The 27,938-nt window shown below is 38.9% G+C and overlaps 1 protein-coding gene across 3 annotated transcripts; it reads left to right on the forward strand.

The window, feature by feature from the left end:
* The first annotated feature begins 8,215 nt into the window (after positions 1-8,215).
* LOC114308707 (mediator of RNA polymerase II transcription subunit) lies at positions 8,216-26,635 on the forward strand. 3 transcript variants are annotated; one of them, XM_082922132.1, is made up of 8 exons: positions 8,216-8,435; positions 9,802-9,877; positions 11,844-11,943; positions 12,319-12,406; positions 12,485-12,841; positions 13,365-13,453; positions 25,833-25,881; positions 26,314-26,635. In XM_082922132.1, the coding sequence occupies exons 2-7, from the start codon at positions 9,842-9,844 to the stop codon at positions 25,868-25,870; spliced, it is 708 nt and encodes a 235-aa protein (XP_082778258.1). In that variant the 5' UTR covers positions 8,216-8,435; positions 9,802-9,841; the 3' UTR covers positions 25,871-25,881; positions 26,314-26,635. The 3 variants fall into 3 exon arrangements, with proteins under 3 accessions (XP_082778258.1, XP_082778260.1, XP_082778259.1); XM_082922134.1 differs by having other exon boundaries at positions 12,349-12,406; XM_082922133.1 differs by lacking the exon at positions 25,833-25,881.
* Positions 26,636-27,938: the final 1,303 nt, after the last annotated feature.

A 27,938-nucleotide genomic window follows, 5' to 3' on the forward strand; every position in this document is an offset into this window, starting at 1 on the left:
TTTGGAATCTGTGTATGAGAGGAACAGATATATCTAAAGGCGCCAATATATTCATTTCCCTCTAAAAATCTTTAGCAATTAAATCATTTATTTGGTGACAGAATTATTTTCTCACTAAAAATAAAATTATTAGCCACGAAAATAGTTTTTTCATTAAATAATATTAAATTATAAAAAATTATTGGTGACGAAAATATATTCGTCATTAATAATTTTATTATTGGTGACCAATTTTTTCCTCACCAAAAGTCTGAAAATTTTGGCACCATCCGAAAAATTAGCGCACAAAAAAAATATAAATAATGACGAAAAATAATTTCGTCACCTAATTTTTTTATTATATATGCAGATTGGTGACGAAATTTTATTTTTGTCTCTAAAATTGGTACATTTGGAAATGAAAATTTATTTTCTTTACTAAAAGGTACGTCTTTCGTGACAAAATTTATTTTCGTCATTAGTTTTCGTCTCCAAAGACACTTTTTGTTGTAGTGAACAACCACAGCAGCGAATACCCAGCAATCGCTCCCTCTGTGTGAGAGAAAGACAGAGGGCGACGGCGATTTGCGGCGGTGGCGATGTGCGATGGATGTGAGCAACGGTGGCGAGGGACTTCGGTGAGCTAGAGAGAGTGGGCACCGATTGAGAGAAAGAACACAGAGAGGGAGAGGCGGACCGAGACATAGCAAGATAGAGACGATGGTGATTAGGGTTTTTTTTTTTTTTCTCTGCTTTCATGGTACAAAACGACGTCGTTTTAAAATTGGCGACCAAATTTATTTGTCGCAAAAAAATTTCAATTCCCACCCCACTAAAAATCAAATTTCTCTCCCAAACTTTTGGCGACCAAAAGACCATATTAGCCGCAGAAAAGGTACCTTCGCCGACCAAAATATTTTAGTCGCCAAATCTCAATCAATGGCGACTAAAATATTAGTCGCTAAAAGTATTAATTTGGCGACTAATTTTTTTTGGTTGCTAAAAATAAGTTTTTCGCGACCAAATTTTTGGTCGCCAAAAAATATGTGACCTTCCGTGACCAAATTTGTAGTTGGTCGGCAAAAACATATCACTTTCTGCAACCATGTCATTTTTTGGTCGCCAAAATATAACCTTCTGCGACCAATAATATTTGGTCGCCAAAAATAATGATCATTTGCGACTAATTAATATTTGGTCGCCAAAAGATAACTTTTAGCTACCAACTTTTACATTGGTCGCGAAAAGTGGTCGCGAAAAGTGCAGATTCTTGTAGTGCCTCCTCATCCAGCTTGGGAGATCTTAGAGTGAGAAAATCAATGGAACTGTCTGTAGGTATTGATTGTAGAAACCATGATGGAATGAACTTTTAAACTTGAGAACTTTAATTTTTTTCACCATATATAATCTGGTTGATTCCCAAGTACTAGGGAACATGGTTATCTGAGGGAGAGACATAAGAAGTAACTTATATGCATAATTTCTTAAACAAAACTTGGACAAACCATATAATCCCTCAGTTAATATCTACAGTAAAGACATTGGTTTATGACCCCCTAATATCTACACAGCTTGGAGAACTTTATATTTTGTATTTATGTCAAATCCCAAATGGCATTTGCTCATGCTACTTCAGGTTGGCTACACAATTTTACATCTTGTCGTTTTGCTCAAATTTTGGTATCTGCTATTGTTATAGAAAACATATACTGCCACTTATTTGATAAATAAGATTATGTAGTTTATCCATACATCATATTTTTTAGTGAAATGGGAGGTATGTTTCTTAATCTTTATTCACTTTGTATGTTTGGAACTACCCATTTTCATTAATTTTAATAATATCCCAGATTTCTTACTTTCCTTTCTGCAGACAACTACTTTAAAAGTGGCACATTACGTCATGATATCCATTATTGGCTTCGTAAAGATACCAGTCAGATAAACTTCTATTATTTAATAAAATTTTAACCTCTATACAGTATCTTGCAATATTATAATTAGGCCATTTCAACACTGTTTAAATAGGATGAAGCTGGTGCTATAGCCATCAAGACGGTTGAACTGGATGCAGCTCTTAGTGGACTTTGGAGATTGTCTTTCTCATAGTAAGTTGTGGACTTCAATACAATTTGTTGTACATTACATGCATTTTGTCTTCAGGCATCTGAATGGAATATTACTTGGCTAGTGAATTCTTTCAGAGTTACCTTCTATATAACTTATTGATATTTGTGGGATTACAGGCCGTATGGAATAAGGGAGAGCAAAGAAGTTACAGTGGAAGGGAGAGCTCAATTTTATTTGCTTCAGGTTATGCTCATTGGGATTGTTTTCTATGCTCTCTTAGATTGGTTCATGGTGGTATATTCATGAAGAATTTATCAAAACCTAATATTTATACTATCACTCTTTGATTATGCAAGTTATGCAAAGGGATTATAAACTCAGTTCATATTCATTGAATTTTGTTTCAGCACAATTTCTTAATAAGCAAGCAAGGTTTATGTTTTCCTCTCTCTCTCTCTCTCTCTCTCTTTCAAATTTATTTTTTATTTTTTATTTTTATTATGTAATATTGAGAGTATGTTCAACATTTGTTTCAGTTCATAATCAGCATTGAATTGTGGATTTTGATTCCTAAAGAGTTGCAAATTTCTTGTGATTTTTCATCCAAAGATAGACTTTCCCAAATTGTTTCATTTCAAATCAATTTTGATGAATATTGAATTTCTATGTCAAAATTTGGGCGTATTTGATTCACTACTAGTTTTGAAAGTTGATTGCATAAGGAAAATATTTCTGTGCTTTTACCGATACAATCAAAGGGAAGTAGTTAATTAGCTCCCTATGAACACCTTAACATTGTGGATCATGATGACTTTGGATTATGTAATTTTGTAATAAAATCTTTTTGATGTGTCTAGAAATCACTTTATTGTTCATAGCTTAAGATTTTATTTTGCCCATAATCATGCTGCTAGTGTGGCTTGTATGCTTGGGCTTGTGAATTTTTACTGTTTAGCACCTAACTATTATCGATAAGAGTTTAAAATGAATTTATATATATTGTGTCTTAATTTGACTATATGGATCGTTGATATTTTAAAGCATTCTTGAGCTTCATTTTTTCCCCGAATTGATCTTTGAGCTATTTTGCTTTCTTTTCTTTCTCTCTGCTTAGCAGTTTCTCAACATTATCATACCTTTGGTTTTTTACTTGTTTTAGTTAATGCAAAGGACGCAGGGCATCTTGATCATCAATAAGTCCAAGCCTTTTTCTTGTAGAGAATTTCTCTTTAAGAAAAAAAAAATCCTATCAAATTGTTATTGTGGAAAACAATTTTAATTACTCATTGGATAGCAATTCTTTTTAAGCAAGGATTAAGTATTCCTTATTTAGAAGTTTCCATTTTACTACGCATTTGTGGTGTCATGAGTTTTAATTTATTTAATGATCCTTTGTTTCATCTTATTATATTAATGATTTATCTTCTTTATCATCCTATCTAATGTGTTTTTTTTCTTCTATAACGGTTCATTATTTTGTGGTGTTGTGAGCTTCATTTCACTATGTTATTGTCTTTTCTAGTTGTAATTTCATTACGTTGCTTGTTCTCATCTATTTCAATTAGGTGACTGGTTGGGTGGTTGAATACCAAGATAATTTGGTAAGCCTTGGTGTTGATGAGTCCTTGGCTCAAGTTTGTTTAGAGAGTGGTGCAATGGATCCCCTTATGAATGCATATGTTGAAAGAATGCAAGCTATAACAACGGTAATCATAATTTTTATGATAGCTTTATTGGTTTGTTACTTGGTTTATAACATTGCTCAGATCACATGTCTTTCCTTTGCCATTTGCTGTCACTATTTTCTAGAAATGGTACTTGAATATCCTTGAAGCTGATAAAGCACAACCACCAAAGAAAATAGAAGATGGGAGTTATATACACCTGCTGCTGTTTATTTGTTTAGGATCCTTGGCGAGCAAGTGCAAATTGCTCGTGAAAATAACATCGATGTCATGTTGTACAGAATTGCTTTGTCTATTATTCAGGTAAGTTCAGCTTTACAAGTTTTACTTAAATTATATACCTTATTCAATTCTTGACATTCTTTTTCTTTTTCTTTGGTACAGATGGATGAACTTGTGCATAAAGCAAAATTGTACAGGACTAATTAGCACTATAATCATTTTTGGAAGTATTATATATTTTTGGATAGATGTGTATGGAAAATATTTCGATAGACTAGTAGTTATATTTTTGGATAGACTAGTAGTTATATTTTTTGATGGGTGCATATGGAAAATATTTGGGTAGACTAGTTATATTTTTTGATAGATGCGCATGGATAAAATTTTAAATTGGAGGAATATGTACTGTGTGTGCTATTTTCTGACCACACTGCCAAACGGGTACTCAACTGGAGAACACTGGCAGAATAGATTGCAACCGAACGACCTATAACAGAAAGAAAAAGACTCCGGCGGTGGTTCGTCCACCCTGGGGCACTCCAACGATCAAGTCAGTTATCTCTCAAATATAGCAAAAGTGCTTTACTCACTATTCAAAATACAAAAAGCGTACCTTAGACCCACGAGGGTGACTTACTTTTATAACCAACACTGACCAGATCCTTGTAGAAGCCTTGCTTCAATGGACTCTGGCTCAATGCCTATCCAGGACTCTCAAATAGATAAAGATAAACTCCCTAAGAGTTTTATCCTTACTCAGACTGAAGTCCTCCTTCATTCTAGGACTCTTGTAACTTATCCGCTCATCTCGGATTTCGGTTTCTCCGCAGATAACCTCGACGTCAAGTCTGCGTCTTTCGAGAATCTCCCTTTATCGACTCTCCTCGCCCAACCTCCCTTGAAGGTCAGTGAGAATGCTCCTTGGTCCTATCGTGCCAAGGAACTGTAGGAATTGTCCTCTGCCGTCCTGTCTGGGCATCTTTTTTGGCCGCTGGAATCAGCGTATCTTGTAATGAAAATGGTGGTTGCATGACGTTGTTCTGCATCATAAAGTTGACGACCGATTGTAGGCCCGCCAATTTGTTCGCCATTCTCTTCATCTCGTCGTCCCTCCACAGGCATCTATCTCTCCATACCTGGAGATCGTCCTCGTTATAGTACCCACCTCGGTCGGACTTCTTTCGCACGTCACCCTCTTTGCCGACGTCTTTCTTTCCGGGATTCTGATCCCAAGTTTCTTCGTTGCAGTTATCCTCTTCCACACTAAGGTCAATGTTCTTACCACTCCCAGTAGGGATGTCGTCCCCAACCTTTTCTTTCTGTCTATTGTTGTCCATCTATTCTCCTTTCTTTCCCACAAACGGCGCCAAATTGTGTGTGCTGTTTTCTGACCACACTGCCAAACGGGTACTCAGCTGGAGAACACTGGCAGAATGGATTACGCCCGAACGACCTGTAACAAAAAGAAAAAGACTCCGGCGGTGGTTCGTCCACCCAGGGGCACTCCAACGATCAAGTCAGTTATCTCTCAAAGATAGCAAAAGTGTTTTACTCACTATTCAGAATACAAAAAGCATACCTTAGACCTACGATGGTGCCTTACTTTTATAGCCAACACTGATCTGATCCTTGTAGAAGCCTTGCTTCAATGGACTCTGGCTCAATGCCTATCCAGGACTCCCAAATAGATAAAGATAAACTCCTTACGAGCTTTATCCTTATCCAGACTGAAGTCCTCCTTCATTCTAGGACTCTTGTAACTTATCCGCTCATCTCGAATTCCGGTTTCTCCGCAGATAACCTCGGCCTAACCGAGATTATCTCGGCATCAAGTCAAGGACACGTGACACTTTGGCTAGCACTTTAGTGCCACCTTGGCCACATGTACTTTGGAATTATTTGTAGATGGAAACTTATAATAGTTGCTGAGTTTTATTAAGCAGGTTCAGGATTTGATGATTTATGTATTTCATTGAATGTTCATGATTGAGATACTTTGTTAGTATGAATAATTCTTTTTAATTACAGATTATATTGAATAGATTGGACGGAATATTTGTCTTCAATTACAGGTTTATTTTGTTAGATATTGACGACTAAATTGTGATTTTGCCGACCAAAATGTTGGTAGGTAAAATGATACATTTGGCGACTAAATAATTAGTCGGTAAACTTTTGACAACCAAAGAGTTTGGTCGCAAATAGGTCCATTGCCGACTAAACTTGTAGTCGCACAAACATTACTTTTGGCGACTAAAATGTTTGGTCGTGGAATGTGACTTTTGACGACTAACATGTTTGGTTGTGGAATGTGACAATTGGCGACTAACATATTTGGTCGAAAATATGTCACTTTTCGCGACTAAAGTGTTTTAGCGACTAAGTGGATTAGTCGCAATAATAATATATTTAGTGACCAAAAATTTAGTCGATAAATTCAACTTTTTCCCGACTAACAAAAGTTTTGGCGGCTAATTACTTTTATTGACCCTCAATTGATGACCAAAATGAGGATCAAAAAAATTGATCACGAATAATTTTTACTAACTAAAAATAAACTTTTACCGATTAAATTTTTAGTCGATAAAAGTACGATTTCTTATAGCGTCTGTCAACCCATTTGATAAATAAGTTGTATTCTTGTTTTCAGTTTTGCTGTGGTATGAGAAATCTCAATTTTCTTGAATAACGTCAGAATCAATTTCGCTCACCAAGTGCTCGACCAAAGTGCTTGACAGCACATCAAGGGTGAAAATGGAGTCAATTGGCAAATGTTGAAAAAGAAAAACGGAGTGGAGCGATGAGATAAAGATCGCTTCGTATTGAAGCACCACTTTTGGCAGCAACACCATCAGAAGCTTGGGGATTTAAATTATCTAAATTATTGTTGTTTATAAAATAATAGGAAATTTAGTTAAAATTCCATCGTAATAAAATTTTAATATATTAATGATAAGTATAAAAAAAATTAAAAAATTCAACACATATTACTATTACAAAAATATATTTAGTGAGTAATTTAATATTTTAAATTTTAAAATAATATAATTTTTTTTTAAATATCAATTTTTAATAAAATTAATATTTTTAAAATCCTCTTATTAAGATTTATCAAATAAGATTCATATTAATTATAAAATTCTAAAAAATATAAAAAATATCGTCAAAATTGATGTAAATAATAATATTTTCTGGTTTACAGTAGCATTTTACTATTATAAAAAATAGAATACATACTAGATGAACCAATTAAAAATACACATATATAACATTTTTAAACTTGTATAAAATAAAATAAAAGTGTTCCTCGCCAAAAAGTTTTGTGAGATATATATATATATATATATGTGGATAATATTGTCCAAGAAAAAAACTTACTCTGTTTTTGCTCAATTATGTGTCTCTTTTTAAGGGGATTATGAAACAAAATAAATTAAATTATTATTTTTATAAATAAGAGTCCAATGAAAAAAATTTAACTAAATTTTATTAAAATAATAATATTATTTGATATTTGAGCAGATTGTGAGCAATGGTTTTTAAGAATTGTGATTTCAACCTGCGTTTTATTATTACTATTTGTTTTAATTCCAAAATTTATTATATTAGTAAGTGATGATTTGGTGATAATTTACTCCTAAACCCAACCATGCTTTGATGCTCAAGCCTATCAACAGCGAAAAAACATACGGATATGGGCAATGGACCCTCGGTTTTTCATACGAGTAAGATTAGGGGCTCACATACTTATATTTATATTTACAATAATGTAATATAAGAGTTAGATTTATTATTATTAAATATGTAATAAATTAAAAGTTAACGCATGCTCTATTATATTATTATTATTAAATGTGTAATTAAAATATTATTTTTAATCGACTTTTAGAATTTCGATGACATAAAAAGAAATAGAATAAAACATATGAGGAGTGGAATAAAAATTAAGCAAAAAGAGATAAAATAAGGTATATGAGGGGTGGAATGAAAATTAGATTATGAGATAAATTTAACGACATGAAAATGAAGTGAAACAGAATTACGATGAAAGAGATCTGAGAATTTGAATAGGTGGGGTTTGAACCGTAAAAATTTACTCAAGCTTTTGTTAGCTGAATGAGACGGAGATAGATGAAGAGATTAAATTATGATACAAAAATAATATCAAAATTTTAATTATTACAATTAAAATCTAAAAATCTAAATTGAAAAACATGCAATATTTTTTTTTAATGTTTCAAACATTTTCCCTTTTATACCCAAGACCCGGATTAGATATAACATTCACGTCCCTTGTAGATTTTAGGTGTTCCTTTCAGTTTTCCCGGTACAAGCTCCTCAGATTCTCGATCCCTCCTCCCCCCCCCCCCCCCCCCCCCCCCCCCCCCAAAAAAAATAAAAAAACCTAGCCAAGCTCTCCAATTCTATCGATTTTTGGAGTGTTTGACGACTGATTGTTCATCTGCGTAACTCGCTGAGGTAAATAACATTTCACTCATCCAGTTTTACTTTTCCATATTGTTGATTTGTGCACAAATTTTGAATGAAGATCTCTCTCGCTCGCTCTTTTTGCATAACATCTCTAGGTATTTCATTACTCTGTTTCCTTTCAGGTTCCATATTCATTGTTTATTTGATTACAACCTAAAATTCCTCTTTTATCGAAAAGAAATTCAAAACATCAATTTGAGTTTAATATTTGGTTTTTCATTAGCTCAAGTTTTTTTTGGATGTACTGTACATTGTGTAATTTGCATAAACAATGCCGGTGAGTTTTAATTTTTTATTTTTTATTTAAATTTTGTGAAATAGAACCGTCTGTGTTGTTTTATATGCAACTCATTATTTATTCAAATAGAAGATGTATATAATAGTGGTTTGTTAAGTAGGCTGTAAAATCTTTGATATCTAAACATTGCATTTATATATTTTTTGGTACAAACAGATGATTATTAACCCCATTGATTTGCAGTCTAGGCATTTAAACTCCAAGAATTTAAAATCCCATCTCAAATCCAAATCTAGGTTCCCAACCACAATTTAAGAGACCATTTGAGAACTACTTGATCTACAATGTCACTTTAAAATTTATGGACTCTGGTACTGATGATTGAGCTGTAGAATTGTAGATTAATTTCTTGAAAGATTTGGAGGAATTATATTAGTATTCGTACATATCTCAAGTAACATGGTTCATCTAACTGGCCTACCAACCAGGTTTTGAAAAGGGATATGATTTGGTAGGCAGATAATCAGATCTTGCCACATGGTGAGAAAGAAGTATATGTCATTCTTGGCTTTGCACCCAAACTAAACGCTGGTCCTGGATCAAAGAGTAACCAATCGCCTTTTGCTTCCAAATCCGTCCTCTGGCTCTTTTTCACCTAATCAATGCTCTCCACTGAGAATTAAATTCCTCACCCTCGCTTTCTCTAAGAAGAAGCTTTGACCTCTTAGTTGGGTCAATTGAATTGATTAGGACTCCAAAAAGTGTTTCAATTCAACTCATTTTCCTTGGGTACTGTTACTGTATATCTAATATATATTGAATTTAATATGGGTACTACTAAAGCACCCTCTGGCTGGCTTTGTATTCAATTGTCATTAATTTTATTTTCCAATATTCTATGTGTTAGAATCTATAGACTATAATACTATTATATACACACATAAGTTATTAAATATGTATGTATTTTCTTAATGATGAACATTCATACTGATTCATACTGTCCTTTCATATTTCGTCTCATTGATTTCTATCTTTGAATTTTGAATTCTCACTTTTGTCACAATAAACTTGGTTCATTTTTTTTTTTTGGTCTCTCTATTTGGTTGATTAATCCAGGTATAGAAGAATATTGGAGACGAATTAAAATAAACTATCGATGGAGTGTGTGGTTCAGGGAATTATAGAGACACCGGTAAACCTCAAAAGTGCTAAGTTGTTGTTAGTTATTCTTCTCTTTTTAATACAAGATATGATCCATGTGGTATATGATGATTTGGCAATTCTATTATATCGAACAGTACTTTATCTCATAATAGTGCAGGCGTCAAAAACTTGGTCAGAAGAGTTCTATAGAGTTTTGCAGAAAAATTATAACATCTCTCTATTAGTTACCCAAGATCTGCATTTACCTTGCCTCAAAAGATACTACAAAAATTCACTGATGCTAGCTGCCTAGGTGTATCATGATATGAATATAAATAAGAGGCTTACATTACCTGGTATGCAGATTGTTCTGGTATGAGGAACGGGACTGAAACGTGCACTTGAAAATGGCACACTGTATACTTTTGGAATGTGATATGATAAGGGTTTAGATTTCGTCAATAGAATATGTTAGGCATTATTGATTGAGGAGTGGTTTTCTTCAACTAGTGATGATGGTTAATGATATATTTTTTTTCCTTGAAGAGATCTGTAAAATTTGAATAAAAATTCCAAAAACATATAGTTTCTTCCATAAACATTTTTTTAAAAATTATTATTTCTAATTTTATAGGTTTGTTCTATTCTTATAAAGAAGCAACATGACTTGCGTGATGGGGAAATATTTTCAGATGCTAAACTTGCTGTCTGGGAATGACTGTACCATGTTTTTCATAGGGTTTTTATGTTTTTAAGTAACTACCGAAAGCGTCCCCAGTTACTTATATGAAGTGAACCTCAAATGCTTTGTATACCCTGAAGGAGGTGTGGATTCAACTCCTACCTACTAATTGGAACATTGGCATGTATATCTTACTTATCAAAAAAATAAAAATAAAACACAAAATCAAATCAAATAAATAAACAATGATGATCTATATCACAATTTTAAGGCATGTATATTAACTAGTAGAAGTATAGCAGCATAGAATAGTTGCATAGTTTTTCAACTTTTTGGAGAAACAACAATGTTTCAATCCTACATCATAGGGTCAACTGTTGTTAAGTTCTACAGTTTGTTGGAAGTGATTGACCACTCAACAACTTTATGGTGGTTGTATGCACACCTTGTATCTGGGAGTATATAAGTTATCCATCGGCATTGGAAGAGAGGGGAAGGGGGGTTTGGGGGAGTGGCATTGAAAATAAACATGATGCCTCCTAAGTTGTAGCCAGGAGCAGTTTACCTAATAAGAAGCTAAAGTAGTAGATAGAAGTTAATCAGCAATTTAATGTATCAAGTTCAATATCTGCATCTGTCTGAATCTCATTAATAAATAATTAAGTTACATATATAATCGATATATTCTATTTGAACTTTGCATTTAGGAATTTGCAAATGTAATTCAAAACTTAGGTTTGCACATGATGTTCTCTTTTTGGTGTAATATTCCACTGCAAAAGTTCTTGCACGTGAGGTCCTTATACACACCTTCATGGGCACTGCAGAAGTTTTTAAAAGTCAACTGTGAGTCAGATTGTTAAGGGGACATAGTTTTCTTTCAATTGGAGATTTTAATTTATCGATCTTAAGCAGCTTTTGTTTTTGGAAAAACTTATAGCACTAGTGATAATTTCGGTACAACTAGTAGTAGACTGACTATTCATTTGGAATTTTAGCCACACAAAAAAAAAACAAAACAAAAATTTATTTTTAAATGTTAGTTTACATCTCAATATATTTGCCCCAAAAACCTTGCACTATGTTAAAATTAGTTGTAAGTATCAAGTCATTTCAAAATACCTATTTTGTCCTGGCTTATCCATCCCATTCCCAGGTGGACCTTCTTTTATATGCACAATTGCTTTTGATGACTTCTAATTTTAAATGTTTTGCCTATATCAACTGTTCTTTTCCTTATTACTCATTAGTGAAGCCTTTTGGGAAACAGAGAACGTTTAAGGGAGGAGGGTGGTGGGGTGTTGTTTTAACATTAGCTGTTTTTTTCTTGTAGCATGTTGAGGCCCTTGAGATTCTTCTTCAAGGTCTTTGTGGTGTTCATAAAGAACGTTTACGGATCCATGAATTGTGTCTTAAAAGTGCCCCAAATCTTGGTAAGTATTTTTCCCCGCAAAATGTTGGACTGTGGACCAAGGATGAACCATATTCGCTCACTTGTTTAGATATATGTATATCTTGGGCAAGGTGACTTCCGTTGTGCCCCCCTTGATCACCTAATTAGTTTGTTGATGGCTACATTGATTTGTTTGAGGTTTCTCCCTAGTCTGACAATCTTTATAGCATATGCATGTGACATTAGATTTTGAATAGATAAAGGTCACATGCAGAATCATGTACGTAGTATGAGCACCATCTATTCCAAATCTTGTCAGCATTTCCTGGCCTTCTGAGGATATTGCCAACCACCAGTGCGCATATAGTAAAAATAGCAAAACAATTATTTATTTGTTTATTTGATGGTTGTGTAGATAAAAATGAGGTTGATGCTCTTTTCTCAGGGGTTGTAGCTTCAGAGGTTCGGCTCTTATGTGATCTTGAGCAGCCTGAACCTACTTGGTAAATATGGGGCTTCTCTTGTCAATGGCATTACTTTTGGGTGTATGTGGTTGTACTCAAGGAAATTTTAACATGTAGGACTGTTCGACATGTTGGGGGTGCAATGAGAGGTGCCGGTGCTGAACAAATTTCAGTGCTAGTTAGGACCATGGTGGAAAGTAAAGTAAGCAAGAATGTGCTTCGCTTATTTTATGCACTGGGCTACAAGTTAGATTATGAACAGTTAAGAGTAGGATTTGCCTTTCATTTCCAAAGAGGTGCTCAGATAACTGTTACCGTCTCTTCAATTAATAAGATGCTAAAAATGCATGGAACCGATGAGGCAATGCCCGTGACACCAGGAATTCAGCTGGTTGAAGTAACAGCTCCTGCATCATCTGAAAACTACACTGAAGTTGCTGCTTCTGTGTCATCCTTTTGTGAATATCTTGCGCCGTAAGGACTTTATTTAATTTTTATTTTGCTCTCTAATTTTTGTTTTGCATTAAAGTTGCATATAAAATTCCTGCATGCATAACTGAATCTTGCTACATGTAAATTCAACGGATTGCCACTGTTGATGTACGCATTGCACATGAAGTGCTGTGGACCATATGGTAATATGAATGTTGAAAAGGTTTTGTTGGGTGGCCAATATTTCAATGCAACTTTAGTTTTGGGAAAGGTGAGATCTATCAGCCGCAGAATTGATAGTGAATAGAGATCATCAAATTGCATTGCTATCCTTCACAAGGCCAATTGACACAATTAGTTTAGGAGAATCGATTTTTGGCATTTTATCTCATATTGTAGGGTGGCTGTTTAAAGATTTGAAAGAGTTCTCTGCCCCCTCTGAACTTTTATTTTGCACATCCATACAATTGAGTCCTTCTGTTTCTGGAATTGTGTAAAAATAAGTACTAAACCTCTGAAACATAATTTATAGTGACTAATAAACCTAGCTGTTAACATTTCTCAGGCTGCTCCATTTGTCAAAACCGGGTGTTTCAACTGGGGTTGTTCCTACTGCTGCTGCTGCCGCTGCATCTCTTATGTCAGAGGGTGGAGGTACAACCTTGTAGGATTGTAAAAGTAGAAAATATCATTTGTTTTTCTATTGGTGATGACAAAATTATTGATTTTAGTGATTAGGCCTAAAATCTGTTTTTTATTGTGCTCTCGACTGCTTCCAATTAGCTAGTTTTGTGACTTGTATGAACCACATGTTGCTGCACGCGAGACTCTAGGTTTTTTTTAGAAGGGATGGGCTTCTATCAAGACCACTAAGTCTGGAGATGCTGTTGGGCCTTGTGAGGCCCACCATGGAACTATTCATTGACTATGCATGCATGTAAATATGCTATCAGAAGTGTTTGATGTGATTATGCTAATTTCATCACTTCCACAGAAGATCATAGGGTTGGCCGTCAGGCCAGTGGGATAGGTCAATCTGAAATGACCAGCCCAGAAATCTTATATAAGGCCCATTCTGTGGGCATGCAGGTCAAACTGGGCCAAACTTGGCAAGGCCTAGATTCATTTGCAATGGGGGTGTTTGGTGAGGTTTTTTTGAGTCAGCTTATGGCTTCTGGCTTTTAAAAAGTTATTTTGGACTGTTTGGTTAAACTTATTTCAAACAGCTTCTGATTCTAATAATTTATTTTAATTCAAAAAAATTGATTCTGAGAAGCTGCTCACTTCTTGCTTTTGATTATCAGCTTCTGTTGTGGACATGTTAATTCACGGTTATATTCTTAGATTTTTTTATTTTTTATTTTTTTAAAAATAGAAAAAGATTTAAATGGACTATAAAATATTATTATTATTTTTTATGAAAAATGTAGACAAATAGTGAATAATAAAAAATAAAAATTAATTAAAAAAATTACTTCACGGCTTATTTAACAGACACTATTTAGCAATTTAAATCTATAATCCAACAATTATACCAAATAGATTAACAGCTTCTGATTAAAGTCATAATCTATAATCTGTTAAGTTATAATCTATAATCTGTTTTAACAGTTACACCAAACAGTATCAATATTTTGGACTTGTGGGTCCATATTTTGGATCCACAATTGGAGCCTGTGCGTGCGCAAATGTCAAGAGTGTGTTGTTTGCAGTTAGCCCGGGAAAGTGCTTGTCACTAGGCCCAGACCAAAGTGTGGGTAGTCAAGTAGCCATGTTTAGCCCACAGAATGGGCTCATTGCACGGCCCATTTTTGCACGTTTTGGGCCTATTAATGGCTTGTAATTTGTCGGGGATTTTCTTTGAATCCAAAATATGTCTCAGTACGTCCAATTTAAATTCATAAATTTTAATTCTTAATGTATCCTAATATGAATTTATTAATATGGTTAAGGGCCTTGTGCGTGCGCAAATGTTGAGTGCATTTGTTGTAGGTGGCCAGCCAACCCTGGAAAGTACTTGCAGCTAGGTAGGGATGTAAGAAAAATCAAAAAAATCGACCAAATCCATTGAACAGGACCAAACTGGTTATATTTGGTCTGTTTTTTAACAAGAATTGGTCTGTGCGGTTTTAAAATTTGATTTTTTTCAGTTTTCGGTTCGATATCGGTTTAAGCACCTTATGCACTGATCTAAACCAAAACAGACCGTTTCAACATATATTGTATTTATAATATATATATATATATATATATATATATAATCTAATTATAATGATATTAATAAGTATAATAAATTATTAACCTTAATTAATTAACCTTATCATCTTTATAATCTAAGTTTGTAAACTCTTATTATATATAATCTTAACTCTAACTCATTATTCTTGAAACCTTAGTATTTTTTAAATTTTTTTTTTTTTTTTTGGATTTTTGTTAATTTAGGAATTAAAAAGTATGTATTAAATGGACGGATTAGATACGTGTGAAATGGTAGACAAATAACTAATTTAATATTTTTATATAGATTAATGATTATATTTAAAAGTGGCTCAAGTTTGAAAAATTTTAAACCGATTAAACCGCACCAAACCAAACTGACCGAACCGTTTCAATCAGTTTGGTTTGGTGTGGTTTGATGGGAGAAACGGTCTGTATCGGTGTTTAAAATAATAAAATCGACATTATCAGTTCGGTGTAATTTTTTACCTAAATACCCAACCGTATCGAACTGATTGCATCCCTACAGCCAGGCCCAGACTAAAGTGTGGGGAGGATTCTATTTGCACCAAAACAATAATTCAATACGTTTAATTAAAATTTTAATTAGTATTATATTCTAATATAAATTTATTAATAAGGATAATTCATATTAAATCTTAAAATATTTTTTTTTTCATGATACACTCTAATAACTTATACATATTTTTCATATTAAGTGTCATTATTTTTTTTTTGATCAGCAACAAACAAAAAAATTTATTAAGGCACAAGGCCAAGAAAAAAGAGGATAAGGCATCCTCTACAAGGAAAATAGAAAACAAAAACCAAAACTTAACAAAAGAAAATACAAAAAGATGAAACAAACTAAAATTACACAGTACAAACTGACACCCAGTTTGTCGCAATCAAAAAAAGCGGAATCTCTCGGAATATCGAGCTCGCTGAGGCCCAAAAAGACGCCAAATATCTCACCCTATCCCATAAATAGTCTATATCCCGGATAACTCCTCCAAAAATACGCGCATTTCTTTCCATCCAAACGACCCAAAAGATTGCAGAGATGACTCCACTCCAAAGCACCTTAGCCCTCTTCGACCTTCCAAAAGTTCGAAAATCAAATAATAGCATTTGAGCACATCCTTTTGGGGCCACCCACACCACATTACCCAAACCAAACACCATATGCCACAACTGCCTAGCCACCGAGCAGTGCAAAAAGAGATGATCCAGAGACTCTCCACTCTTACACCACATAATGCACCATTGAGGATTAAGATATCGCAAGGGTCTCCTCCTTTGCAATGAATCATTTGTCAAAGTGCCCCCATGAACCAAGATCCACATGAACACTTTCACCTTAAGAGGAGCACATGCCTTCCAAATCTTTTTATGAAATAGAAACTGAGGTACATGAAATGAATTAATAATTTTATCAAGAAAAGATTTACAAGTAAAAGAACCCGAAGAATGGATATTCCAAACCAACTTATCCTTCAATAATGGAACCAAAGAAACATTTTCAAGTCTTGACAAAAGATATACCAATTCCGGAACTTCCCTATCATGAAGATTCCGGCGAAAATTAAAATTCCAAGAAAAAGGAGCCACCAAAGAACCCGCCACAGACACAACAGAAACATAATGAGACTGAGAAACGCTGTACAATAGTGGATAGATCTCCGCCAAAGACGAGGAACCCACCCAAACATCCTCCCAGAAATTGACCTTTTCCCCATTACCCACCCTCACAGAAATGAATTGGGACCAAACGGGATAAATCTGGGAAATGGACTTCCAAGGAGCACGCCCGCTACCTCTCGAGACCACCTGAGAATCCCTACCATTAACCTGAATCCCATATTTACTTTTAATAACCGCATGCCATAATGAATCACACTCAGCGGAAAATCTCCATAACCACTTGCCCAGCAGAGCCGTGTTTCTAGCCACTATATTACCAATGGCCAAACCCCCATTTTCCTTGCATAAGGACACCGTTTCCCACTTCACCAAATGATCCTTCCGTCCTTCATCTTTCCCTTCCCAAAGGAAATCCCTAAATAATTTCTCTATAAATTTTGCTACCTTGACTGGAATCTTAAACACAGACATGAAATAAATTGGAATTCCGCTTAGCACTGTTTTAACCAATGTGTACCTGCCTCCCCGATATTAAGTGTCATTATCTTCTCTAAAATTCAATTATTTTCACTTTATCTTCTTCCTTTCATCAAAACTCTAATCCATTCTATTAAAATTCACCACTATCATCAAGTAAAAAGGAACCCTGGATCTTGCACGAAAGTCTAAGAGTAGTAATTAAGTTTTGGTGTAAAACAATTTTGTCAATCATTCCTTGATCTTTGTGATGAGATTTTTAGAGGAGTAAATTGTGTCAATATCTTAATGTCAAACCCACTTCACAGAACATCAATCTAGAAACTGTGAAACCATTGAAAGTATTAGAATCATCATTAGAAGAAAAAAAACCAAAAAAATCCAATAGAGAGAAAAAAGTTCCCACCTGTAGATAGAGTGCACAGTTTTTGATGGAAAACAAACCTTACTCAACAAAGTTCATAAGATTTAACTGAGATCCATATATGATATATACATATATACATACATGCATATATATATGAGAACGGGATTTGCGCCGAGCTATGGTGTCGCGGGTTATGACGGCGGGTGCTGCTAGGACCGGACCGCTTCCGACCGAGTTAAGAAAGAACGGCCTCTCGGCATATTATGTTTGGCCGAGCTACATTGCTAATCGGAATGTGAATGCGTGCATGTGCCCAACAGAGTTGTGACTCAGCTAGATATTCGGATTAGATCCGCAGGGGTGCGTCTGGACCGAGCCGAGCACAGCTCAGGGTGAATCTGGACCGGGAGGCTAGCACCCTTGACAACCGGCCAGCTCAGATGGACCAACTTCTTATAGTTCGGACATCTCGGTCATGGCGGTGTTCCTTTCCCAAGGGATAGGTCGGTCATAATATCTCGGTTGAGTGTGCCACCTAGACCAATAGTGTGATGAATGGGAAATCCACTCCTGGCACCCGTCAATACTGTTTGGCAGTTCCACACATGCTGTTTGGAGGTTTTGGCCGTTACACGCGTAAGGTAGTGAGAGAAGAGCACTGTCACCTGTCTTGGGAAGGACAGCAGACGTAGTGCGCGCACAATCCCTGAGGCTGCATGGCCAGCCTAGAAAAAGGAAAAGTGGGGAACGTTGGAGGTAAGCAATTCACGCAATCTGAACAATTCTCTCTCTCTCAAAAAAGTGCTCTATTCTTCTTCTTCAAGTGGTCTGACTTGATCGTCTGAGGGTCTATCCGGCAACACACCGCCGGGCAGCTCACCATTTCTCTGCTTCCAGGTCAGGCGTCGTTACGTGAAGCTTGAGTTCGAGGAGTACGAAAAGTAAAGGATATTTCACTCTCGTACAATTGGCGCCGTCTGTGGGAATAACTTGGATACACAAACCTTGCTCTTTAAGCTTTTTCGACCGTTTCCATGGCTCACAACGATGAAACTCCACTGTCCGTCGTCGATGGCGTCACGCCAGAGTCTGTTCGACGGACAGTGGAGTAGGTAGAAGAGGTTTGGGGAGCCTAGGTAATGGCAAAACAGTGCTTCGTTGCGGTGAACGACAGCCGAGCCGCCAAAGGCTTTGTTCAAATGATAGAGGGCCCGGTGGGAAAGGAAGTCTTGGAAGACGTAGGAAGAAAGGCCAAGGAGAAATCGATCGAAGATTTGGTGGAGGTGTGTATCGATGAGAATGATCCAACTAAGTTCTTTCTTTTGGGATCATCCTTGTCTAGCGCCGAGCGACTCGAATATGTCGACTTCTTGGTTTCCAACATAGAAGCTTTTGCATGGACGCCTTACGATATACCTGGCGTCGACCCTAGCTTCATTTGCTATCAGTTGAACATCTTCACAAATGCACGACCGGTCATCTAGAGGATAAGACGCTCGGCCTTGCACCATGTCGAGATAGTGGCGGAGGAGGTCAAGAACCTGCTAGAAGCGAATGCAATAGAAAAAGTACAGTACCCAAGGTGGATCTCTAACACGGTAGTAGTGCCGAAGAAAAACGGTAAATGGTGGGTGTGCGTTGATTACAAGACGGTCAACCGTACGTGCCTAAAGGATAGCTTTCCCCTCCCAAGAATTGACCAGCTGGTAGACTTAACCGCTGGCCACCAGAGGTTTAGTTTCCTGGATGCGTATCGGGGCTACCACCAGATAGCCATGTATGAACCAGACCGAGAAATCACTTTATTCACCACTCCAAGAGGCTTGTATTGTTACAAAGTCATGCCGTTCGGACTGAAAAACGTCAGGGCAACTTTTCAGAGGATGGTAATCAAGATGTTCGCTCTCCTTCTTGGTCGCACCACGGAGGCTTACATCGATAATATGATGGTAAAGAGCAAGGAAAAGTCTCAACACCTCGCGTGACCTAGCAGAGATGTTTGCTACACTTAAACATCACAAGCTGCGTTTGAATGCCTTTAAGTGCGCCTTCAGAGTTGGCGCCGGAAAGTTTCTGGGTTTTTTGGTCATGAATCGGGGAATTGAAGCCGACCCTTCCCAAATCAAGGCGATACAAGAGCTGGAGCGCCCAAACTCCACGAAGGACGTGCAACATCTTGCCGAGATGGCAGCCGCGCTGAACAGATTTATAAGCCGGTCTTCAGATCGTTGCAGGCCCTTCTTCAAAACTTTGAAGGCCAAGTTCTTTTGGGATGACGAATGTGACCGTGAGCTGGTGGATCTGAAAGTATACCTTTCCACAACACCTATCCTAGTGACACCGAGACCAGACGAAGAACTGTATCTCTACTTGGCGGTCTCTCAACATGCGGTGAGCGCCATCCTAGTCTATGCTGAAGGTACCCAGCACCTTCCCATCTTCTACATAAGCAAGACCTTGCTCCCGGCTGAATCATGATATCTGCCGCTAGAAAAATTGGCTCTGGCCCTGATGATGGCTCCAAAAAAACTGGCGCACTATTTTCATGCCCACACAATAGTTGTGCTAACCGAGTTTCTACTTAAGGTGCTCTTTGAAAAGGCAGACTTTATCGGGAGAATTTTGAAATGGGCCGTAGAATTGGGGCAATACGACATCAAGTTCCAACCGCGTACCGCAATCAAAGCTCAAGCTCTTGCCAACTTTGTGGCAGAATTTGCCCCTGGAATGCATCCTGTTTGCCCGATTGATTTAGCTAGCGCGGATTTGGTGCAGCCCATGGTTCAGGCAACTGGGACAAGGGGCGAATCACAAATGGAAGAAGGGCAAATAGAAGCCGACATGAAAAGAGACCAGAATGAACCGACCAGTACCTTAGAGTTGAGGAGCTCCCAAAACCCCTCCGACTGCTGGAAGTTGTTTATCGGTGAGATATGGAAGCTATTCGTCGACAGGGCCTCCAACAGACATGGCGTCGGGCTGGGTATCGTGCTGACTTCCCCGAACGGGCTGGTTATCGTGCAAGCAGTTACGCTCGGCTTCCCGGCATCCAACAATGAGACGGAATATGAGGCCCTCATTGCCGGATTGAGAAGTGCATAAGAATGAAAGCATCGGCCCTTATGGTATTTAGCGACTCCAAGCTGGTGATCAATCAAGTCTCTAGGGAGTATGAAGCCAGTGATGAAAGAATGGCCAAATATCAGGTGCTGGTACGCGCAGAAATCAAAAAGTTCACCGCAATAAGAGTGGAACAAATCAACCGCGAAGAAAACAACACAGCTGACGAACTGGCCGGCCTTGCATCCATGCAAACAACTTTCCCCAATCCTTTGATGATAGAATTCCTACCTCGGCCAAGCATTGAGGAACCAAAAGTGTCCGAAGTACTCTGCGTTGACCTGGGACCATCCTGGATGGACCCCATCATCTCCTTCCTAAAACATAAAATTCTACCAGAAGAAAAGAAGGCAACCAACAAAATCCGGGCTAAATCAGAGCGATTTTGGCTCTCTCTATCTGGGGCCTTATACAATAAGTCTTTTACTGGGCCGTACCTGAAGTGCATCCACCCCGACAAGGTGGAAGCTTTCCTCTATGAGATTCATGAAGGCATCTGCGGGAGTCATATTAGGGGAAGGTCTTTGGCTTACCAAGCGATTTCCTAAGGTTATTGGTGACCGTACATGCAGGCGGACGCGCAGAAATACGTTCGCAGGTGTGAAAAATGTCAAAAATTTGCTCACCAAATCCACCAGCCAGCCAGAGAGTTGCTCCCTCTTACAAGTCCTTGGCCGTTCGCGCTTTGGGGGTTGGATATTATGGGACCACTCCCCATAGCCCCGAGCAACCGCAAGTTTTTCATCGCTTCTACCGACTACTTCACTAAGTGGGTTGAGGCCGAGCCATTGGCAACCATAAAGGAAAAAGATGTGAAGAAGTTCATTTGGCAAAATGTCATCACTCACTTCGGTATACCGAAGGCCCTCATCTCCGATAATGGCACTCAGTTCGATGGAAAACTCTTTCGCGGATTTTGCAAGGAGTTAAAGATCGAATTCTACAACTCAACACCGGCCTACCCTCAGTCAAATGGTCAGGCAGAAGCCTCAAACAAGACCATCCTGGACGGGCTGAAAAAGTGGCTAGAGAAAGCCAAAGGGAAGTGGGTTGAAGAACTCCCCAACGTGCTCTGGGCATACCGCACCACGCCGAGACGTGCGACCAGGGAAACACCATTCGCCTTGGCCTATAGCATGGAGGCTGTCATCCCACTGGAAATCGGCATGCCAACCATCCGGTCTGAAAGTTTTCAGCCAAACTTGAACAATGAAGCAGTGGCCTTGAAACTTGACCTAGCTGAAGAAAGGAGGGAACGGGCGCTAATCCATATTGTAACCTACCAGCAAGAACTCTCCAGGAAATAAAACAAGGCCGTGCACCCAAGGCTATTCAAGATCGGAGACTGCGTCTTGAGAAAGGTAATGGGCAACACGGTGATCCCTGGCGAAGGCAAACTCGGTACAAATTGGGAAGGGCCATATAAGGTAACTGGCCTTGCAGGCAAGGGGGCATACCATCTGAAAGACATGGATGGTAAAGCTATCCCCAGACCATGGAATGCAGCTAATCTTACGATATTTTACTTTTGAAATGTAATCGTTTTTGTTCCTTAGCCTTTTGAACTTTTAGCCCTTTGGCATTTGATGTAAATCACCGGCATGTAATGAGAGATAGCCATACTTATATTATGTGTTTTAACCTTTAACCTTTAGCCTTTTCTCTTATATTATGTGTTTTTGCACAATGACATCACAAGGGTATTGGGCCACTATGGATGTCAGAGGCAAGAAGACTAACTTACACTGGGCCGAGCTGACTTTTCCTTGCCGGTGTGGAGACAAGTCGTACAAACAATTGGTGTTTTCCCAACTTGCACAAGGGCCAAGCTAATTTTTGCTCGCCCAAAATGAAATGTTAGCATTTTGTCCAACTTATAAGGCCGAGCTGACTTTGCTCGCCCGTGTAAAATTTTGACGTTTTGCCAAACTTGCAAAAGGGGCGAGCTGAGCTTACTCGCCCAAGTGAAATGTTAGCGTTTTGCCCGACTTGCAAAGCGTCGAGCTAGCTCTACTCGCCCAAGTGAAAAATCGATATATTGTCCAACTTGCAGAAGGGCCGAGCTGGCTCTGCTTACCCGAATTGAATATAAAAGTTTTGTCCAACTTCCTTATGGGCCGAGCTAATTTTGCTCGCCGAACGAAAACGTTAGCGTTTTGCCCCAATTTGTGTAAGGGCCGAGTTGATTTTGCTCGCCCACACCACCCAAGTTTGTAGTCTAGCTAATTTTACTCGCCCGAGCTGGAACTTGTATTCGACAAACATTTCAAATCGAAGAAGATTTACTCATTATAACCGAGGAAATAACAATCACACAAAAATAGATGCGAGGCGAGCAAAAAGTAGAACTTTCCATTGATTGTGCAAGCGGGATTACAAAAGTGGGGCTAAGCCTGGTTACATTCCAAAAAAAAAAGAGAAAAGAGGAAAAAATGGGGGAATCGGTCTAAATCTACATCAATAGTTTGCTCGGCTAGTCCCTCCTCGGCCTCATCTGCTGTAGCGTCCACCACCGCGTTAACCTCCTGCTCGGTCTCTTGATCTTTGGCCCTTCAGAAGCTTCAGGAGGAATTTGCTCAGCTGGCTGCACAGTGGTGGCTTCTGCTTCAGCTGCCTATTTAGCCTCTTCGATGAGCCTCTTCTGCACCGCGCTGGCATAAGCTTGCATATGGGTCGAGATGAAGGCAGCATGAGGGTTTTGAAACACCTCGGCATCCGGGCCAAGGCCAAGTTTTTCCACGGCAGCTTTCTAACCACACTGGAAAAAGATGTCCTTGGTCCCTTGAACTTGCCGTTCGTATGCTCTTTCACCCTCAGCGTAACCACGGTCTTCTACATCCTCGACCTGTTTCTCCAACTCTGCTTTATTGGCATCGTGCAGTTTGCGCAGCTCAGCGATGTAGCGAGCCTTGGTCGCCTGCAGGGCTCTCTGCTTCTCCTCATCCGCCTGGGCCAACCGTTCGGAGAGCTTGTCGCACTCGAGCACTGCTTCTTCTTGCGCGGTCTTCAGTTTCGACAGCTCGGCTGTCTTGGTCTTATTGTCGGCGATAGCTTCCTGCAGGCTTTTCCGCACGACGATCTTTCGCTCGTGGGCCAAGTAATTCTTTTGCGTGGCCTGCAAAGAAAACGAAAATGTCAGGACGGCAAAACTGAGTAACAACTTGATGACGGGAGAGATATCCAACTTACCAAAATTATCGACTTTGCGGCCAAACGGAGGACCTTCAAGTCGGACAACTCGTCATGCTTCTTCATGTCGGTAGGAAGGAGCAATCCCTTGGTCATGTTGAAACCAAGCGAGTAGTCCTTATCCACGTAGACTGAATCAGCCGTAGAGACTGCCCGGCCCTTGTATGTCACCTCGGGCGACCAAACTAGGTGGGCACTGGAGTGAGACAATGGCTCGATGCTCGGTTGTTCAGTCTAGCCCTCCAAGTTGGCGGAAACACCCTCAGTGGATTCCTCGTCCGCCAAATGTTGTTCGGCGGGGTTCCTTCTTGGCCTTTTCTTTGACCGGCCTGCAACTTGTTCGCTAGCAAGGGCCAGCACAGTCCCTTTCTCCTACGCAGCCGGTGGGGAAGAAGTTCACCCCGCTGCCTCTGGTGGCTGAGAGTCGCTCGGTTCCCCCGTGATCATTGACTTTATAGCCCGAATTTTGGCCATTTCTTGTTCAGCTGTCAAAGGCACCAATTTGATCGGTGGAAGGCTGCGATCTGGCTCTAGAGAAGTGTAACAACCCTCATACTGTTTACTGATTAAGGACTGATTGATTACCGATAATCACCGATTACTGCTAAACGGAACTGATAACTGACTGATAATCGAACTGAATGAAATACTGAACTGACTGACTAAAATTGAAACTGAATTGACTGAGTATATGTTAGTTAATTGCATTCTATCTGTTTGATTGTCTGATTATCTGTTCATGTTTATATGTTTAAACTGCTAATTGAAGGCCTTATCGGCGGCCGAATTAGAAACCGATTGATGTTCCGTGACCCTCATAATTAATGTGATTTTATGGTATATTTATCTGAAAACTGATTAGGTATGATTAAATTAGATTAAAATAAGCCAATTAAAGAGTTTGCCATATTTACCATTTTGCCACTATCTCATATACACACACTTGAGCCTTTTACACTCCACGTATGTGATCAAACCAAACATTTCTTCTCCTCTTCTTGCCTCAACCGACCTTAGAGAGAGAGAGACTTGAGGAGTTGGTTTTCATCTTGAATCGCTTGGAATTGTTTGAGAATTGAAGTGTGATTGCTACTTTGAGCTCCTAGACCTTGAATACAAGACTAAGGTAGGACATCCATCTTCTTGTTGCTGTTCTTGAGTTCATTCTTGCATGATTCATGTTAATTTGTAGAGCTAAGTCATGATTTGGTTCATTAATGGTGGATTGAAGCTCATTTCTTGCATGCATGTTAGTATTGTTGCATTTTGAGGTTGATTACATGGACATTAGTGCATGCATGCTCATATTGTTGTTATAGACCATGTTTTCATCTGGTTTTGGAAAGAAATGAGCTCATTTGATCAAGCTTTGGAGCTTTAATTTGGTTTAAAACTCATACATGACATGTTTGAATGTTATTCTTGAAAATGGGTTTGAATATGGTTTTAATTGACTCACCTTTGGGGCTTGAATTCATGAATTGAGCTTTGAATCTTGTTATACATTGAATTTAGTAGTGTTTTCCAGAATTTGAGCCCAAGAGGTCTAGTTTGGAGTGGTTGAATGCTTGGTTTGAGCTTGGGAGGCAAATCTGGAAATTCCAGATTTGGCTTCCTCGCTCGAGCGAAGGATTCCCCGCTCGAGCGAGCACCTTTGTCCAGGGCTCCGCTCGAGCGACCATCGAGCGACGATCGCGCGTAAAATTTCAGCATCCAGTACTTTTACTGTTTTGCAGACCGCTCGAGCGAAGGATTCCTCGCTCGAGCGAAGCCTTTGATTTTGGACTTACGCTCGAGCGTAGAAAGTCTCGCTCGAGCGAAGCCCCTATTTTCAGCAAAGTTTGCAAAATGTTTTCTAAGTGTATTTTTGCATCCTCATTCCATCCTAGGCATTCTTAGGCCTAGTTTAAGGCATCTTGATGAGGATATCGTTGTAGAACACACCAAGGCAAATTAGGGATTAAGTTATAAGATTTCCCAACTGTGTAGCTTAGTGTGTTCAACCTGTGAACTGTGTAGGGTTGGCAACTGGGGAGACACGCTCTAGCATACTGTAGCCCAGAACTCTGTGAGTAACAATTGTGTAAAGATATGTTCAACTGATTATCTTTTGAATACTGAACTGAACTGTTTACTGAACTGTTTACTGAACTGGTATTATTTACTGAATGAATGTATGTCCTTTATTTCTGAACTGTACTGTGGCATCCTTAGTACCTACGGTTTACTGTTACTGTTACTGTTACAGAGATCTCTGTCGGTTCCCTCGTGGAACCACTACTGTTTACTGACTGATGGCCATCATTACTGTTCGGTCTTTCAAGACCTACTGTTACTGTTATGCTAATGGATGTACCACATATGACTGTTTACTGTACTGAATGACTGAAATACTGATTGAATTGAACTGTTTTCATTACTGTAAGGACATTCATTCTAAACCTCTTTACGCTTTATGTTATTCACTGGGCTTTAGCTCACTGCTCATATATATATGTAGGTGTACAGGCACCAGACCGCAGCTAGAGGCGTCAGGGTTACTCCAGTTTTGTCAAGCCAGCCTTTGTGCCTCACTGCGAGGTTCCGAGTTGCCATGCTATGGCTTGGGGGTGTTTTGTTGGTTTTTCCCCGTCTGTCTTCTGTACTGTCTAACTGTTCTGTATAGCCTGACTGTTTACTGTACTGTTATACAGGGATTAGGTCCCTGTACTGTGTGACTGTAAATTTTGTATAGACCGTACTGTTTTGTACAGACGGAATGTTTTCTGTACTGTTCTGTAGGGTTGAGTCCCTAGTTGGAATGGATGTAAATATTGTACTTACTGTTCTGTACCGTTTATGTATGAATGCATGAAAAGCCTTTTTGCATACAGACTGTCACAACTCAATGGACACTATTTACTTACTGTACTGGCTTCCGCCAGGCCCTGTACTCTGTTTTACTGTATTACTGTTCTGCAGGCCTTCGGTAATCTCGGATTACTGGCCGGTTACGGTGCTAAACCCATGGGGCCGGGTTTGGGTCGTGACAAGAAGGTGCACGTAGGAAGTCGGTCACCCTGCTCTTGTGCGGTGCTGTGTAGCGATAGCTCGGTTCAAAGCCAAGCAGCTTGTGTGATTCCCTTTCTTCGGCCAGATGCCGCAACGTAACCCTGATGGCCTCCTGGTTTGCACGGGAATAATTGTCGGCCAAAAGCTTATAATCTACAATAAGAAGACAAGTGTTAGATCGGCGACAAAAACACCAATTTAGAAAGAAAATAATATGATTCGCCGAGATGCTCACCGGCACTCCCAAAATCTTTCCTAATGTACCAGCCCGATATGGGCGCCTCGGTATCTTCATAGTGACCGAACACCCACAAGAAGTCGTCATCATTGGTTTCTGTGTCCGGATTACCTTCGATGAGTTTTGCTCGGCCTTTTCGGACCTTCAAATACCAGCAAAGCTCGCCTTTATTTTTGCTAAGACTATACTGATGAAATATCTCGGCAAGGCCGAGATTCAGACCGAGTACTCTATTTAGCTCGGCCACACCGTTTATTATTTTGTATGTATTGTTGGAGACTTGGGTTGGGCACGCCTAATCTGCCGTAAAAACTCGCAGATCAGCGGTTGGACTGAGAAGCGCAGGCCTCCTTCTACAATGGACACCATCGTGAAGGGGCATTTGTCCAACTCGCCCCAGGGAGTGTCTCCTTTCTTGGTGAGCTCCAAGTGAACATCATCTGGAATGTTGTACTCTCTACGAAACTCGTCCAATGCCCCGAGAGAACTCACCATGAACCGGTATTTCTCCATCTATCTCGGTTTTATTTATTGGGGTGATTTAGGTCGTATCTCGGTGAAAAGTTGGGCCTGGTCGGTCCTAGTTTGTTCTGTATTATTAAGAAATAAGTCCAAGGATTAGCGCGGCACAAATTGCACGGCTTCTATGTGGAGTTCCTAGCTCGGTAAAAGTTTTCTAGGGCGTTTAACCGGTCTGACTCCTACCTCGGCTCAACTATCTGGCCGATTTGGCCTTCCTAGTTCGGTTCCGGCTTTCGGCTCGGTCGAGGCCCCAGAAAAGGACCTCAATCCAGTTTTTGCTCGGCTGAACCCCTATCTATAGATCTAAATGTTGG

Source organism: Camellia sinensis, chromosome 3 (assembly GCF_055761805.1).
Source record: "Camellia sinensis isolate YWXY chromosome 3, ASM5576180v1, whole genome shotgun sequence".
Taxonomy (NCBI): Eukaryota; Viridiplantae; Streptophyta; class Magnoliopsida; order Ericales; family Theaceae; genus Camellia; species Camellia sinensis.

Coding starts and splice junctions, on each gene's coding strand:
- LOC114308707 (XM_082922132.1), top strand. CDS start 9,842: ATGGAGTGTGTGGTTCAGGGAATTATAGAGACACCG. Junction 9,878..11,843: donor AGGGAATTATAGAGACACCG/GTAAACCTCAAA, acceptor TTTTTCTTGTAG/CATGTTGAGGCCCTTGAGAT. Junction 13,454..25,832: donor TCTTATGTCAGAGGGTGGAG/GTACAACCTTGT, acceptor TGAACTGTGTAG/GGTTGGCAACTGGGGAGACA.